Below are 16,986 nucleotides of genomic sequence, written 5' to 3'. Positions count from 1 at the left end.
GTAGAGGAGGAAGAAAGGGCGAAAGGAAAGGTTAAATAAGCAGTAGCAACAGAGGAGAGAGAGAGGGAGATAAATAATAGAAGAGGAGAAGAAGGAGGAGGAGGAGAGAAGGGGAAGTGAGGAGGAAGAAAGGGCGAAAGGAAAGGTTAAATAAGCAGTAGCAACAGAGGAGAGAGAGAGGGAGATAAACAATAGAAGAGGAGGAGGAGGAGGAGGAAGAGTATCCAACATCTGGTGCTCGGAAATCCATCAAAAGTCTGTAGCGTGATCAAGACTTTTCTCTCCGCTTCCGCCTGCACTCCCCTCCCTTAGCTTTTTCCTACGATGACCACGCATACTTATGAATAGGGAAGGCAGATGCTGAAGAAAAACTACCTCGGGACCTGTAGCAGTGGTAGTAATAGTAGTAGCAGCAGCAGTAACAACAGAAACGCTAGTAACAGGGAAGCAATGCACGGAAACACAGGTCTCACGCGTCCCCCATGTCACAATCCACCTTACGAAAGCCGATCACATCATATCACAGCCGGGCTAAGTTGCGTTGACAAAAAGATGACGTAACACAGACGATCATCCTTATTGCATGACGAGGCCCAGAGCTCTCCAACCTTACCCTTAATGGGCCCATATTGATCACGGTGCGCACGCGACTCCAAGTACAGACATACCAGCAAATCTATTGTTAGTTTAGGGCTTAGCGTCTGCTGTGTGTGTGTTTAGTGCAACCATACGACATATTTTGAAGGTCCTAGGTATATATTAAGAGCTGGCATTCGGTTTTCCATCATGGTGAGCAGTCTATCTGTGTTTCCTTATGGTAACTCAAATTTTACTTCAAGCATTACTCCTACGAATACTAAACCCTTACGACCTCTTATTGAAGGTTTTAGGTAAATATTAAAAACCTATACTTGGTTATCTATCAGGGTGAGCAGTCTATCTTTGTGAGTTACGATAACTTAAATTGTACTACCTCAGGCATTACTCTTACGAATATTACAACCCTACGACCTCTGTTTGAAGGTTCTAGATAGATATTAAAAGCCTATACTCGTTTATCTATCAGGGTGACCAGTCTATCTTTCTGAGTTACGATAACTTAAATTGTACTACCTCAGGCATTACTCTTACGAATATTACAACCCTACGACCTCTGTTTGAAGGTTCTAGATAGATATTAAAAGCCTATACTCGTTTATCTATCAGGGTGAGCAGTCTTATCTTTGTGTTGTCTTACGGTAACTTAAATTGTACTACCTCAGGCATTACTCTTACGAATATTACAACCCTACGACCTCTTGTTGAAGGTTCTAGGTAGATATTAAGAGCCTACACTTGGTTATCTATCAGGGTGAGCAGTATCTTTGTGTTGTCTTACGGTAACTTAAATTGTACTACCTCAGGCATTACTCTTACGAATATTACAACCCTACGACCTCTGTTTGAAGGTTCTAGATAGATATTAAAAGCCTACACTTGGTTATCTATCAGGGTGAGCAGTATATCATTGTGTTTTCTTACGGTAACTCACATGCATTTCTCCTATATGACCCATTTTGAAAGTTCCGGGTGGCCTACATGCTTATAGCTAATGTTCGGTTATTTGTGTAGTTAAGGGAAGAGCTGAGGTAATAAAACTGCACCAAGGAAGAGAAAGGAAAGTAGGTCATAAAGGAAAGGGAAATCGAGAAGCTGCTTATATATATTTTTTTTTGTGGCATTAGATAGGGTGTGGCATGACCGCTTATCTTGTTGCGTGGAATGAAGAGCTTGTATGTTATCTACGAGGACAAGCTGCTGATAATAGCCTACACACACACACACACACACACACACACACACACACACACACACACAGCAGGAATACTAGAGGACATAGTAAAAAGTTGAGGAAGGAAAGATGCTCAAGAGACATAAAGAAATATAGCTTCCCACAAATAAATATGGAGGTTTTGAACAGACTTAGTAAAGAAATAGTATCGGCGAAGAGTGTGCAGAGCTTCAAGGAAAAGCTGGATAATTATAGATACGGAGACGGGACCACACCAGCGTAAGCCCAGGCCCTGTAAAATTACAACTAGGTAAACACACACACACACACACACACAGCACTTTGTTTTCTGTTTCATCTCCTCGATCGATGAGTCACGTAAACATATAGGTATAAAAATCGAACCTCTTCCTCCTCTTCTTTTTCTTCTTCTGCCTCCTCTTCTCCTCCTCCTCCTCTTATTCTTTTTCCTTCTCCTCCTCCCTCTCTTTTTTCTTCTTCCATCTCCTCCTCCCTCTCTCTTTTTCTTCCTCCATCTCCTCCTCCTCCTCGTATATACATAGGGTAGAAATCGCTCCTCCTCCCCTTCTTCTTCCTCCATCTTCTTTCTTCTCCACCTCCTCCTCCTCCTCCTCCTCTATCATTGCGCCACCTCGTTTTAAGGTTCCATTATTCCATCGTGCCATAAAAAGTGTCAATTGCAAGTCAACGCCTCAACTGGCACCAAGGGCAAGGCACCACTACCACCACCACCTCCACCACTATTTCTATTATTATTATTATTATTATTATTATTATTATTATTATTATTATTATTATTATTATTATATGCATCGGGAGGGGCGCAAGGCAAAGGGAATTGAGGAGGAGGAGGAGGAGGAGGAGGAGGAGGAGTTGGAAGATATACGAAGGGTTGAGATATCGTATTAATAAGGAGTATTTCACGATTATTCACTTAGGGTCAGGATAAGGGATAAGTTAGGATAAGGGAAGTATGGGAGAGGAGAAGGGAGTTGGGATGCGTGCTTAAGAGATCGTAACCTTAAGGAGTATTTCAGGATTATCCACTTATTACTTGGGATTAGGATAAGTAAGGGAAGGAGCGGGGGGGGGGGGGTATAAGGATTGGGGTTAGGATTAGTGAAGGAGGGAGGGAGGGGCTGGGGGGGTAAGAAGGGGGCTGTTATCGTATCTAATTAAAGTATATCATTTTTAGACATACTTATTTATTATCAGTTCATATTAGTGTACGAGTATTAACCTACAATACATGCCTTGATATATTTATCATGTAAGAAAGAGAACAGTGTACCAGAACATTTTATATATTTTAATTTAACACAAATATTTCTTCCCTTTAAATGTCCTGAGACGCGTGAAGAGAAGTAAAGGAAACCACTATTATTATTATTATTATTATTATTATTATTATTATTATTATTATTATTATTATTATTATTATTATTATTATTATGCAACTCAGCCCCATCTAACATCAATTAAATTTCCCAGAATACTTCCATTAACAGACCCTGGAGCAACATAGTAATTACTTATAGGACATGTTTGATAATCTGTAACTGGTATTTTATATAATATTTGGTTTGATAATCTATAACAGACACTATATAACAATTTCTTGACCCTGGGTGACCTTGCTTGAATTTCCTGCTATTACCTCTCATGACCTTGCTCCTCCATGTCTTTCTACTCAAACTCATTCTCATTCTCTCCAATTTGGTAATGCAAGAGTTGACCAGCATCTTCACTCCTTCATCCCTCTCACTGGTTCACTCACTTAACATGCCACAACCTCTCACGACCTTGCTCCATGCCTTTCTACTCAAGCTCATCCTCATTCTCTCCAATTTGGTAATGCAAGAGTTGACCAGCATCTTCACTCCTTCATCCCTCTCACTGGTTCACTCACTTAACATGCCACTACCTCTCATGACCTTGCTCCATGCCTTTCTACTCAAGCTCATCCTCATTCTCTCCAATTTGGTAATACAAGAGTTGACCAGCATCTTCACTCCTTCATCCTTCTCTCTGGTAAACTCAATTAACATTCCAATACCTCTCATGGCCTCACTCCATGTCTTTCCACTCAAGCTCATCCCCATTCTCTCCAATTTGGTAATGCAAGAGTTGACCAACATCATCTCTCTTTCATCCCTCTCACGGGTAAAGTCACTTCATTTTAAACTCTTTTGTTATAGGGGCAGTGATTAGTGGGATTTTTATCTCATTATAATTTTTTTGCCCTAGCACCTCTGTCTATTCCAGGGTAACCAAGACTTCCTTTTCTAGAGCACCTCCTACCCAATACCTCTTTTTTCTAGGGTAACCAAGACTTCCTTTTCTAGAGCACCTCCTACCCAATACCTCTTTTTTCTAGGGTAACCAAGACTTCCTTTCTAGAGCACCTCCTACCCAATACCTCTTTTTTCTAGGGTAACCAAGACTTCCTTTTCTAGAGCACCTCCTACCCAAGCACCTCTGTCTTTTCTAGGGTAACCAAGACTACCCTTTCTAGAGCACCTCCTACCCAATACCTCTTTTTTCTAGGGTAACCAAGACTTCCTTTCTAGAGCACCTCCTACCCAAGCACCTCTTTTTTCTAGGGTAACCAAGACTACCCTTTCTAGAGCACCTACTACCCAAGCACCTCTGTCTTTTCTAGGGTAACCAAGACTACCCTTTCTAGAGCACCTCCTACCCAAGCACCTCTGTCTTTTCTAGGGTAACCAAGACTACCCTTTCTAGTGTAACCAAGACCTTTCTCTCTCTATACACATAAAGACCACTGTTCTCTTACTGCTTCAGGAGCCTGGTGGCCTAAAAGATGGACAACAAGGCAGCAGATGACAGCGTCCCGGGCCGAGTGATACATGTGAACGGTGCCACCAACGATATAGGGTCCCTCGAGGAGCTGAAGAATGGCAAGCATGAGACATTGGTGGAGATGAAGGATGTGGACGGGTGAGTCTCTCTAGCTTAACTAACCCGTCCGCTGCGATTGGAACAGATTTAGCCTTCACTGGTAGCCTGGTAATATGTACTTCCAGGTCTTTCTCTGCCTCTGTGGTGGATAGTGGAGTGTTTCCCATGTGGTATTGGTGTGCTGGATATCCCCTCCCAAGGTGCATGACTTTACATTTTTCTTCATTGAATTGCAGCAGCCACTTTTTGTTCCATTCCTGTAGCTTGGTGATGTCTTCTTGTAGGAAATCCACAGTCAAGGGGTTAACTGGTCTATAGGGAAAGATGACAGGCTTATCGTAGTACCTTCATATCCTTTTGAATAATTGTATATTGAAAGCCGAAGGAGATATAGGTAGAAAAGAGTAATAGTAAATAACTGATGGTTGCTTCCCTTGACTGTACTTCAGGGACGATGACGGGAACTCAGGAAAAAAGAAGAAGAAAAAGAAGAAGGAGAAGGAGGAGGATGAGGATGAGAAGAACAGGCTCCCTCCGGTTCCAGTGTTTGAATTGGTAAGTAAGTTAACTCCTGGGCCTTAGAGACTTACATAGGAGAGTCACCACCCTCATAATCATAGGCATTTTGGTATGGTTGCCTCAGTCATACTAGTGTGTAAGCTTCTAAAATCCACCTTCAAATTTCTTCCCATGTCACAAGTGGAGTTAGAAAATTGACTCTTGACGTTCATATCACATTCATAACCAAACTGCCTAAGTCATACTAGTGTCATACTTTACCATACTAGTTTCTGAGCTTCTGAAATCGACCTTAACATTCCTGCCTGTATCATAAGTGGACTTCGAAAATGAGACTCAATGACCGTAAACTCTCTCTCCCCTGACGTTCCTCCTTCTCATGTCATCCTCCACACACTGTTGCCAGGTTGTTTATCTTCCAGCTGTCTGTTACCCTAGGAATGGACTCTATTGGAATGGTACAAGCAGAGTGGTGTATAAAACTCCATGGTCAACATTATAAGACACTTTCGCTTCTCTCATCGGCTATTTCTAAAGGTCAAATAGGGGGTCAGTCGGGTTCTAATGAGTGCTTCCTCAGGTTCATGGCACAGAGGAAGGGTCAAACTACCACCAGGGTCATAAAACTACTACTGGAAATGCCCACAACTCCTATGAAAGCCTTGTCAAATATGTGTTCGTGGCTGACGAAATGTCTCATAATACGACCCTCTCACTCTCCCAACCATAATCTCTCTCTCTGCCCGCAGTTCAAATACTCGACAGTCAAGGAGCGAGTCCTCATGGTGATTGGGTTTCTGGCGGCCGTATCCTCTGGGGTTTGTTTGCCTGCGCTGTTCATTCTCTTCGGGGACATCACCAACGCATTTGTTTACAATGGCTTCCTCTCCTCCATCAACAACGAGACTCTTCCTGACGTAATAGACGACTTCGCAGGGATGGGAGTCAACATATCGGAAAACGCCACAGTGGAGGAGTAAGTTCTGTCTGTCTGTCTCACTGTATCTCTGTTCCTTTTTATCCCTCTCTGCACTATTCTAATCCGTGTTCCTCTCTATCTCTCTGTGTGTTTGTGTCCCTCTCTATCTCTCTCTGTGTCTCTCTGTAAGGTGGGTCGACGGGCTTGAGGGATCACTGAAGGGGAGAGGTGAAAGGGGCAGTGAGGGTTGTATCTGTATTCATCTCCCTCTATCTCTCTCTGTGTCTTTCTGTAAGGTGGACTGACAGGCTTAAGGAACAGCTGAAGGGGAGAGGGGGAAGAGGCAGTGAGGGTTGTATCTGTGTTCCTCTCCCCCTATCTCTCTGTGTCTTTCTGTAAGGTGGGTCGACAGGCTTGAGGGATCACTGAAGGGGAGAGGTGAATGGGACTGAGTGTTATGAAGAGGCACATTTTGAACAGGAAAACCAGAGACTCTCATGCCATGGCCACTCTCGTAAAGGAAGGAACAGGAGCGCCAGAGCTACAGATGAAATAAATAACATTCCTATGTGTATCTACAATGCTGGTGCTCTCTTCCCTCCCTCCCTCCCCTTGTTTCTGTCTGTTATATTAGTATCTGCAGCTCTAGGGGTTGGTTTTGCCCTTGAGCTGTTTCCTTTACTCTTAAAAACAAGGCTTGCTCTCCCTCATCACTCCTTCCTTTGTTCCAGGGTGGTTGACAATCTCTCAGTTTACCTCCCTTGTTTCTGTCTATTCTATGAGTATCTCCAGCTCTAGGGTTTTTTTTTTCCCTTGATCAGTTTCCTTTACCATAACAAAACAAATGCTTGCTCTCCCTCACCCTTCCTTTCTTTGTTCCAGAGTGGTTGAGTACCTCTCAGTGTACCTGGGCATCGAGGACTTCTTCACAGAGGTGGTCAGGTTTGGCGTTGGAACGTTCGCCATAGGGGGCATCCAGATGGTCATGGGGTACATCTTTGTGACCACTATGAACTACGCAGCTGAGGGACAGGTAAGGGGGGAGTCTGTACGACCGAGGGAGGGATAGATGGCTGCTGTGAAGGTGTGTTTATATGGTGTTTCATCATGTGACCGCCTTGTGTTGTGGCCCGGCAGGTGTTCCGGCTGAGAGGGAGGTTCCTGGAGAGCATCTTGAGGCAGGAGATTGGCTGGTTTGACACTCACCAGACCAATGACTTCGCCAGCCGTGTCACAGAGTAAGTCCCTCGTATGGCAGGCTGGGGAATTAATAGTAGTAGTAGTAGTAGTTGTAGTAGTAGTGATGGGGATATATATATATTTCTGTGGGGGAAACTGTACTTTTTTCTGCTATTAATACTTGCTCCCTTTCTCAATATATTCTTGTAGCCTCTTAGTTCTCAGTGTGCATTATTTTATGAGTAGTAGTAGTAGTAGTTGTAGTAGTAGTGATGGTGATATATATATTTCTATGGGTCAAACTGTACTTATTTCTACAACTAAAACATGCTCCCTTTCCCAATACTTTCTTTTATCCTCTCAGCCCTTACTGTGCATTCTTTACTGAGTGTCTCTTTTGTGGCTGTCTGCTGCAGGGACCTGAACAAGATGCAGGAAGGCATGGGGGAGAAGGTGGGAATGTTCCTGTTCTTCATGACCACCTTCATTGCCTCCATCATCAACGCCTTCATCCACGGCTGGGAGCTCACCCTGATCATCCTGGCCGTCTTCCCTCTCATTGGGCTCTCCACGGGGCTCATTGCAAAGGTGTGTGATATGTACCCATGTTAGGCACGGATAGATAGCAATTTGTACTCATGTAAGATTGATTTAACCTGCCCGCTGCGATTGGAACGGATTTGGCCTTCACTGGTAGCCTGGTAACATATACTCCCAGGTCTTTCTCTGCCTCTGTGGTGGATAGTGGAGTGTTTCCCATGTGGTATTGGTATGCTAGATTTCCCCTCCCAAGGTGCATGACTTTACATTTTTCTTCATTGAATTGTAGCAGCCACTTTTTGTTCCATTCCTGTAGCTTGGTGAGGTCTTCTCGTAGGAAATCCACAGTCAAGGAGTTAAACATGACCTGTATATCTATGTTGTGTTTTTCCCTCTCAGAATTCCTTTTGTACTCTAGGCTTCACCTTTTATAAGTCCCTGCAAATGTGTATTTCAGGTGACCACGAGCCTGACCTCCTTAGAGATGCAGAAGTACAGCAAGGCAGGGAGCATCGCCGAGGAGGTTCTGTCTTCCGTGAGGACAGTATTTGCCTTCGGAGGGGAGGACAAGGAGGTGCAAAGGTGCGTAACTGAGCACTTAAGCATCACAGGCCAACACGTGCCACCACAGATGTAGTATAGGAGTCATTACTAATAGTCTTGTTGGCGTGGTTGAGCCTGTGCTGTCTGGGGTTCTGAGAGGCAAAAGACATGAGTATTGGCAGTTAAGCAGCTAGTAAGTCGCTGGTTCTGAGAGGCAAAAGATATGGGTATTGGCATTTAAGCAGCTTGTAAGTCACTGGTTCTGAGAGGCAAAAGACATGAGTATTGGCAGTTAAGCAGCTAGTAAGTCACTGGTTCTGAGAGGCAAAAGATATGGGTATTGGCATTTAAGCAGCTAGTAAGTCACTGGTTCTGAGAGGCAAAAGATATGGGTATTGGCATTTAAGCAGCTAGTAAGTCGCTGGTTCTGAGAGGCAAAAGATATGAGTATTGGCAGTTAAGCAGCTAGTAAGTCGCTGGTTCTGAGAGGCAAAAGATATGGGTATTGGCATTTAAGCAGCTAGTAAGTCGCTCTTCAGCCCTCACACAGTTAAGGTCTTGTCCCTGCAGTTAATCAGATGGTTATGTATAGTAGTTTCATTGTGTTGGATAAAGTAGAGTCACATTGAAAAGAAGCTAATAAATCACCTCTCAGCCATTATACAGTTAAGGTTTCGTCCTCACTGTCATTCAAATGGCTGTATATGGTTTCATTGTGTAGGATAAAATCAAGTAGAAATTGGACCCGAAACCCCCGCCCACAGGTACGACAAGAATCTAGTGTTTGCCAGGAAGGCGGGTGTGAAGCGTGGCCTCATGACGGGTGTGGGCGTTGGCGTCATGTGTATAGTATCATTGTGTAGGATAAACTCAAGTAGAAACTCGCATTGGACCCGAAACCCCCGCCCACAGGTACGACAAGAACCTAGTGTTTGCCAGGAAGGCGGGTGTGAAGCGTGGCCTCATGACGGGCGTGGGGGTTGGCGTCATGTGGCTCTTTATCTACCTGGCCTATGCCCTCGCCTTCTGGTATGGCACGGGCCTCATCTTGGATGCACGAGAGGGCAACGGTGATTACGACCCGGCCAAACTCATTATTGTAAGTCTGATTCTCCCCTCTCTGTTGCGTTGTCGTAAGTTCCCCCTTCTCCTCCATCCAAAACTGACCTCTCTCTCAAATTGACCTCTCTCTGAAACTGACCTCAGAATTTGACCTATCTGAAATTGATCTCTTTCTGAAATTGATCTCTCCAAAATTGACCTCTCTCTGAAATTGACATGACCTCTCTGATATTGACCTCTCTTTTGGTAACTCTTCTATATTTATCTTCTCCTTCTCATCCTCAGTTTCAAACCCTTATCTTCCCCCTCGTAAAAATAAATAAATAAATAAATAAATAAATAATAATAATAAAAATAGGTAAATAAATCCCCGACGAGCGCTCACTATAAGGCAAACAACACTAGTAGGAAGCTAACCCCGGTGTTTCGTGTCCTGCAGGTGTTCTTCAGTGTGTTGATGGGGGCCATGAACGTGGGGCAGACGGCGCCCTACGTGGAGGCTTTCGGTGTGGCGCGGGGAGCAGCCGCCACCATCTTCGACATCATTGAGAGGAAGTCCGCCATCGACCCCGCCAGCACAGAGGGGGAGAAGCCTGACTCCATCACTGGGACTATTGGTAACTGTCCATTTTTTATATTTTATTTATTTATTTATTTTTTTTTTTTTTATATCTTCGTCATTGTCATGTCATTATTAGTATACAAAGGCCTTTCCCAACTTCCTCCATTTCTCTGTGCAGCTCTGATAAGGGTTTCAAGGTCTCTGTAAGTGCTTTTTGAACCTCTTTGTCAGTACGGTGAACCTATTTGAATACCACTTATTTTTTCATCAAGATCATCGTCATGTTGATTTTAGTATACTGTTTGACACGCAAAGGCCTTTCCCAACTTCCTCCATCTCTCCCTGCAGCTCTGATAAGGGTTTTAGATTCTCTATAAGTGCTATTTGAACCTATTTGTCAATCTGCTGAACCTAATTGAATACTACAAGCCAAACAGGTCACCAGGTAGTGTAAGCCCTCTCTTAACCTTCTTGTTCCTCCCCACAGAGCTGAGGAATGTCCATTTCAACTATCCGTCTCGGCCAGATGTCAAAATCCTGCAGGGAGTGAGCTTGTCGGTGGAACCAGGACAGACGGTTGCCTTGGTGGGCTCATCCGGCTGTGGCAAGTCAACCTGCATCCAGCTTGTCCAACGCTTCTATGACCCAGAATCAGGGGAGGTGCGGATTTACCCAGCGTTCATTCGTGCATGCTTGTGCGTGTATCTATCTGGTTGCTGTATACAGGATTGGAGTATTACCTAGTTGTGTTAACCTGTCTGCTGTGATTGGCACAGATTTGGCTTTCACTGGTAGCCTGGTAGCACATACTCCCACATACTCCCCTGCCTCTGTGGTGGATAGTCGAGTGTTTCCCATGTGGTATTGGTATGCTGGATATCCCTCCCCAAGGTGCATGACTACATTTTTCTTCATTGAATTGTAGCAGCCACTTTTTGTTCCATTCTTGTAGCTTGGTGATGTCTTCTTGTAGGAAATCCACAGTCAAGGGGTTAAGCCAACAAAGAATCTTCATGTATTAAGAGTGGAAGTGTTTGAAAGATTTTGATAATGACGAGGAAGGAGAAAGAAGATAAAAAACAATGAATGGAGGAAGGAAGAAAGATATTAAGGCTAAGGAAAGAAAGGCTGGATGAGAAGATTGAAATGAGAATGAATTGATTTTAGACGAACCGACGACTGTATCTGTCTGTGTCTCCCTCTCAGGTGATGCTCGACGGCCAGCCCATCCAGAGCCTGAACATTGGGTGGCTGAGGGACCATATAGGCGTGGTGGGGCAGGAGCCTATTCTCTTTGCCACGTCCATCGCTGAAAACATCCGCTACGGGCGCGAGGGTGTCTCCATGGAGGACATTCAGGCAGCAGCAAAGGAAGCAAATGCTCACGACTTTATCATGAAGTTGCCCAAGGTACGTGGGTGTGTGTATTTACCTATTTGTATTTACCCATATTTGTGCAAGCTCTCCTTCATTTATTGGACACTCCCCACCTCCACAATCTTCTTTAGACCATTTCACTCTCCACTTCTGTATGGGAAAATGTATATCTTTTTATCCGTCAGCCATGTTCCTTTTTTCAACTTCTTACTGTGTCCTTTCAGCCCCTCCTCCTCTCTGTCACAACCAGGTCGCTTCTACCTAATTTCTGTGTGTGTGTGTGTGTGTGTGTGTGTGCATTGTTATCCCTATGGTCTGCTCTTTGCTGTAGAAATAAACCATACACACTCTTTACTGCAGAAATACGAGACTCAGGTCGGCGATCGTGGCGTGCAGATGTCTGGCGGGCAGAAGCAGCGCATTGCCATCGCCCGCGCCCTGGTGAAGCAGCCACGGATTTTGCTGCTGGACGAAGCCACCTCAGCCCTTGACAACCAGAGTGAGGCGGTCGTTCAACAGGCACTCGACAAGGTAAATCTATGACCATTACTTCTCTGCCTCAAGTCGGTAGCTCAGTCCTCTTATGTGCGTGTTGCTGGATATGGAGGCAGGGTGAGGGAGGCAATTACGAACTAGTATAAACTCCTGAACAAATACTACAACCACCACCACCACCACCACACCCAGGTTCGCAAGGGCCGCAGCACCATCATTGTGGCCCATCGCCTCTCCACCATCCGCAGCGCCGACAAGATCATCGTGTTCCACCAGGGCGTCGTGGCCGAGGAAGGCACACACAAGGAACTCATGAAGCGCAAGTCCTTCTACTATAACCTGGTCACTGCTCAAGTCTCCACGAGCGAACGGAATAAGTGTGAGTACCCAAAACTTGAGGGAATTGCTTAATCCATCCGCTGCAATTGGCACGGATTTGGCTTTCACTGGTAGCCTGGTAACATATACTCCCAGGTCTTTCTCTGCCTCTGTGGTGGATTGTGGAGTGTTTCCCATGTGGTATTAGTGTGCTGGATATCCCTTCACTGGTAGCCTGGTAACATATACTCTCAGGTCTTTCTCTGCCTCTGTGGTGGATAGTGGAGTGTTTCCCATGTGGTATTAGTGTGCTGGATATCCCTTCACTGGTAGCCTGGTAACATATAGTCCCAGGTCTTTCTCTGCCTCTGTGGTGGATAGTGGACTGTTTCCCATGTGGTATTGGTGTGCTGGATATCCCTTCACTGGTAGCCTGGTAACATGTAGTCCCAGGTCTTTCTCTGCCTCTGTGGTGGATAGTGGAGTGTTTCTCATGTGGTATTGGTGTGCTGGATATCCCTTCACTGGTAGCCTGGTAAACATATACTCCCAGGTCTTTCTCTGCCTCTGTGGTGGATAGTGGAGTGTTTCTCATGTGGTAATGGTGTGCTAGATATCCCTTCAGTGGTAGCCTGGTAACATATACTCCCAGGTCTTTCTCTGCCTCTGTGGTGGATAGTGGAGTGTTTCCCATGTGGTATTGGTGTGCTGGATATCCCTTCACTGGTAGCCTGGTAACATAATACTCCCAGGTCTTTCTCTCCTCTGTGGTGGATAGTGGAGTGTTTCCCATCTGGTATTGATATGCTGGATTTCCCCTCCCAGCCTCTACAGCTCTCCCTAATACCTCACATCCTCCCTCTCCATTCTTTCTCCCTTTCTGCACTTCATACATTGTCATAACCCCACACAATTTCTCTCTTCAGCCGCCAAGGAAGGTGCCGAGTCTGACAGCAGTGATGAGGACGAGGTTAGCCTGCAGCAGGAGATCATTGAGGAGATAGCCAGCCAGGCACCCTCGATTCTCACCCGTACCTCATCCGTCAAGCAGTCCCTCCGCCGGCGCCGCACCTCCACCAAGCAGTCCCTCCACTCAAAGAAAGCAGTGAGTTCCTTTTATTTTGAATATGCCCTTACCTCTCATGTCCTCACTCCATGTCTTTCTACTCAAGCTCCTCCACATTCTCTCCAATTTGGTAATGCAGAAATTAACTGGCATCTTCACTCTTTCATTCCTTTCTATTGGTATTGGTATAGAGACAGTTTTTAGCAGGATTTTTCTTCTCATGACTATTCTCTTTGCCCTTGAGGTGCTTCCTTCACTATAAAAAAGAAAAACAGTCTTACCAATTACTAAATCTCTCCCATACCTCACTCTGCTTCAGGAGGAGAAAGAGGAGAAGATTCCCACCGTCCCGCTGTCGAGGATTATGAAGATGAATGCAACCGAATGGCCGTACATCTTGCTGGGGTGCGTGGGGGCGGCAATCCAGGGCACCGTCATTCCCCTGTACGCCATTGTCTTTGGGGAGGTGTTTGGGGTAAGGACTCGGCCGCTGGGAGGGACTTCAAGGACCTCCAGTTACTGTTATTATTTCTTGCTCTCAATCCCTATTTTATCTCTAGTATTTTAACCTCTTTTTAGCATAAGTATTTAGTCTCCTTTGTCAGTCCTCTCTGAGATACTTCAAATTCCGAGAAGAAAAACGACAATATTACGTAAAATTCCCTCCCGTCTCTCTCTTCAGGCGCTGTCCACGGTGAGCTCCGTTGAGTTCCGTGATGAGGCCAACTTCTACTCCATGCTCTTCGTGATTCTTGGCGTTATTGCAGCAGCGGCAGTCTTCACGCAGGTACTGAGGGTGGAGGAGGGAGGAGGAGAGGCAGGAGGAAGACGAGGGGAGGGAGAAGAGGGAAGGGAAGGGAGTGATCAACCTTCTAAGATGTGTGTATACAGAGGGTGTGATATATAGATTGACAGAGGGGAGGAGGAGAGAGAGGAGGGAAGGGAAGGGAGTGATCAACCTTCTGACATGTGTGTATAGAAGCTTGTGATATAGAAATGGATTGAGAGTAGGAAGAGAGAGAGAGGAGGGAAGGAAGTGACCAAAGCTTGCAACATGTTTTTTCCGAAGACTGTAACATATGGATAGATAGATAGACACTGATAGGTCATTAGATCACTAGATATTGCCTTGTAAAATGTCCTTCAAAGGGAGTGATACAAGCTTCTAACATTGGTTTATACAAAGGGCAGGATGCAATAACAGCTAAATGGATAGCTAGGTCATAAGATAGATAGATATTGCCTTGTTAACTATCCCAGGCAACCCCCAATTACAAGCAGGAGGGAGGAAGGAAGGAAGTGATAATGACTTCTTACATGTGTTTTAAAAAGGTTAGGATATATAACTAGATAAACAGATAGCTATGTCATTAGATAGACAGATATAGCCTCATAAATACCCTTAGCATAACCCCCTTCCCCTCCCTCCCATCCACCCCATTCCAGGCCTACATGTTTTCGCTCTCCGGTGAAACGCTGACATCTCGGTTGCGGAAGCTGACGTTCGCTGCGATGCTGAGGCAGGAAGTGGCTTGGTTTGACGAGGACAAGAACGCCGTGGGTGCCCTGTGTTCAAGGCTGTCGGGGGATGCAGCTTCTGTACAAGGGGTGAGTGTGGGTCGTCCAATGTGTATCAAGTTTTTATAGGAGGTCAAAGAAAGAGCCGTAAGTCCTTTGTGCTTTACTCGGGTATGCTGTACAGGTGGAGCTATTTCCATTCACATCCTCTTGGAGACATGACAGGTCCACACTCTTAGACATATCGGGCTTCCATTACGACAATTTGCACATAAAACCACATACAAACACTCCATTATTTCTAGTGTGGTGCTATGTCTATTTCCTTCCTTTTCCCTCCAGGCCACAGGGTCCAGAATTGGCACCATTATCCAGGCCATCACGACCCTTGGCTTCAGTATTTCTCTCTCGATCTACTACGACTGGCGGCTTGGCCTCGTCTCCCTCCCCTTTATCCCCTTCGTCTTTATCGCCATCTACCTCCAGAGCAAAATCCTGATGGGCCAGAGTCTTACGGAATCCAAGTCACTTCAGGATGCTGGCAAGGTGAGTTTTCTGGCCTGTTTTCCTCTTTGTTGGATATAAACTATCTACCACAATCTACCACTTTGTACCATGCAGCAGTCCACTTAGTACTAGGATGGAAGGGAAGAGGAAGGAAGAGGAGGAGAGAAGGGAAGAGGAGGGTAGGGAAGGGAAGGGAAGGAAAGGGATGGGAATGGAAGTAAAATGAAGGGAAGGGGTGGGGATGGAAGGGAAGGAGAGAAGGGATGGAAGGAAAGGGAAGGGAAGGGATGGGGACAGAAGTAAAGTGAAAGGAAGGGAAGGGAAGGGATGAACAGCTGTATAAAACTGGCTTGAGCTATAGAAATGTCAAAATAAAGAATGTTTATTAATATGTATTTTGACAAGAATTTATTTTCATTTGTTTCCCTCTGATATGAGTGATTATATTCTTGTGTATCCGTGTTTATCCTTGTGTATTCTTGTGTCTCCTGTGCAGCTTGCCATTGACTGCATCACCAACATCCGCACGGTGGCCAGCCTTCACAAGGAGCAGGACTTTGCCCGTAAATATTCTGAAGCTCTGCTAAAACCTCACTTGGCTGCCCTTAAGAAGTCACATGTCAGAGGTATGTATTCCAGTTTATTTTTCACCAGGTTTGAGTGTTGGACTGGTCTTGGAGAAAGCTTGACTGAAATAGTTTTTTGTGGAAGTCACTGCTTCTCTTGATGATCATAGACTCTCTCTCCTCCCTGATGTCTTTTCATAGAACACCCTAATGAGTACAAAATGGTCTGTTGGGTAGGTCAGAGCAGTAACCTTGACTCCCTCACAGGTGCTGCCTTTGGGTTTGCTCAGGCAATACCGTTCTGGGCCTACGCCACCACCATGATGTACGGAGGCTACCTGGTCGACCAGAACCTGATACCCTACGAAGATGTGTTCAAGTAAGTTGTTATTGTAATCTGAAATCTTTTAATGTGAATTCCAGTGGTCCAGTAAGGCTACAATGAGCATGTCTTTCATTGAGCACTTGTCTACACTTCTCAGTCATTTATATTCCTGTATCTCTCACTTCCAGGGTGGCTGAAGCCCTGCTCTTGGGGACAATGATGGTGGGGCAGGCTGTAGCGTTTGCCCCGAACTACAGCAAGGCTCGAGTTGCCGCATCGCAGATTTTCTCCCTCCTCGACCGCCGCCCAGCCATCGACACGTCTCCAGGAGTTGGTCTTCGCTTGGTGAGTGTCGACGATGCCACCATTTTGCTTCACAGAGCTTTCTCTCTAACCGGACTATCCCTGTGCTGTCCAACTTACTAATGGAGGAGCTGAGAGGCTGTCTGGTCTCCTTACTCCCTTATATCTATCACCCAAAAGTCCGTACAGTTTATTAATGCAGGAGGTGACAGGCATTATCGTCCCCTTACACCCTTGCATCAATTACCCAGCAGTCTTTCCTTAGGTACCAGGGTTAAGTTGGGTTTTGTAGCCTCCTGTATGTCGTATGCTGTACCCTCTCCTCTATGTCTTGCATCACTGCACTCCTTTGTGGGATTCTAGCCTGGGGAAGGTTAACTCTAATGAGACAAACTGTACTGACACAAGGCACCCACCCATGGCTGTATATAAGGCTAGGATTTTATGTCTTGTAGGAGCACCATTACCCTGGA

General features: G+C 45.3%; 1 protein-coding gene across 7 annotated transcripts in view; it reads left to right on the top strand.

The window, feature by feature from the left end:
• Window positions 1–16,986, top strand: part of LOC127008769 (ATP-dependent translocase ABCB1-like) — a 33,332-nt gene that overhangs the window by 11,406 nt on the left and 4,940 nt on the right. For all 7 annotated transcript variants that reach the window (XM_050881149.1, XM_050881144.1, XM_050881150.1 and 4 more), the window contains exons 2-22: window positions 4,598–4,753; window positions 5,164–5,269; window positions 5,983–6,209; window positions 7,035–7,185; window positions 7,290–7,390; window positions 7,748–7,919; window positions 8,329–8,453; window positions 9,327–9,513; window positions 9,916–10,093; window positions 10,526–10,698; window positions 11,245–11,448; window positions 11,776–11,946; window positions 12,103–12,289; window positions 13,155–13,333; window positions 13,614–13,769; window positions 13,977–14,081; window positions 14,741–14,902; window positions 15,155–15,358; window positions 15,816–15,945; window positions 16,153–16,264; window positions 16,399–16,555. In XM_050881149.1, coding sequence (XP_050737106.1) covers window positions 4,617–4,753; window positions 5,164–5,269; window positions 5,983–6,209; window positions 7,035–7,185; window positions 7,290–7,390; window positions 7,748–7,919; window positions 8,329–8,453; window positions 9,327–9,513; window positions 9,916–10,093; window positions 10,526–10,698; window positions 11,245–11,448; window positions 11,776–11,946; window positions 12,103–12,289; window positions 13,155–13,333; window positions 13,614–13,769; window positions 13,977–14,081; window positions 14,741–14,902; window positions 15,155–15,358; window positions 15,816–15,945; window positions 16,153–16,264; window positions 16,399–16,555 — 3,324 coding nt within the window. In that variant the 5' untranslated portion in view covers window positions 4,598–4,616. The remainder of the gene's footprint in view (window positions 1–4,597; window positions 4,754–5,163; window positions 5,270–5,982; window positions 6,210–7,034; window positions 7,186–7,289; window positions 7,391–7,747; window positions 7,920–8,328; window positions 8,454–9,326; window positions 9,514–9,915; window positions 10,094–10,525; window positions 10,699–11,244; window positions 11,449–11,775; window positions 11,947–12,102; window positions 12,290–13,154; window positions 13,334–13,613; window positions 13,770–13,976; window positions 14,082–14,740; window positions 14,903–15,154; window positions 15,359–15,815; window positions 15,946–16,152; window positions 16,265–16,398; window positions 16,556–16,986) is intronic.

This window comes from Eriocheir sinensis, chromosome 38 (genome assembly GCF_024679095.1).
Source record: "Eriocheir sinensis breed Jianghai 21 chromosome 38, ASM2467909v1, whole genome shotgun sequence".
NCBI lineage: Eukaryota > Metazoa > Arthropoda > Malacostraca > Decapoda > Varunidae > Eriocheir > Eriocheir sinensis.
Note: the sequence above shows the minus strand (reverse complement) of the source record. Positions and strands in the feature narration are given on the sequence as shown.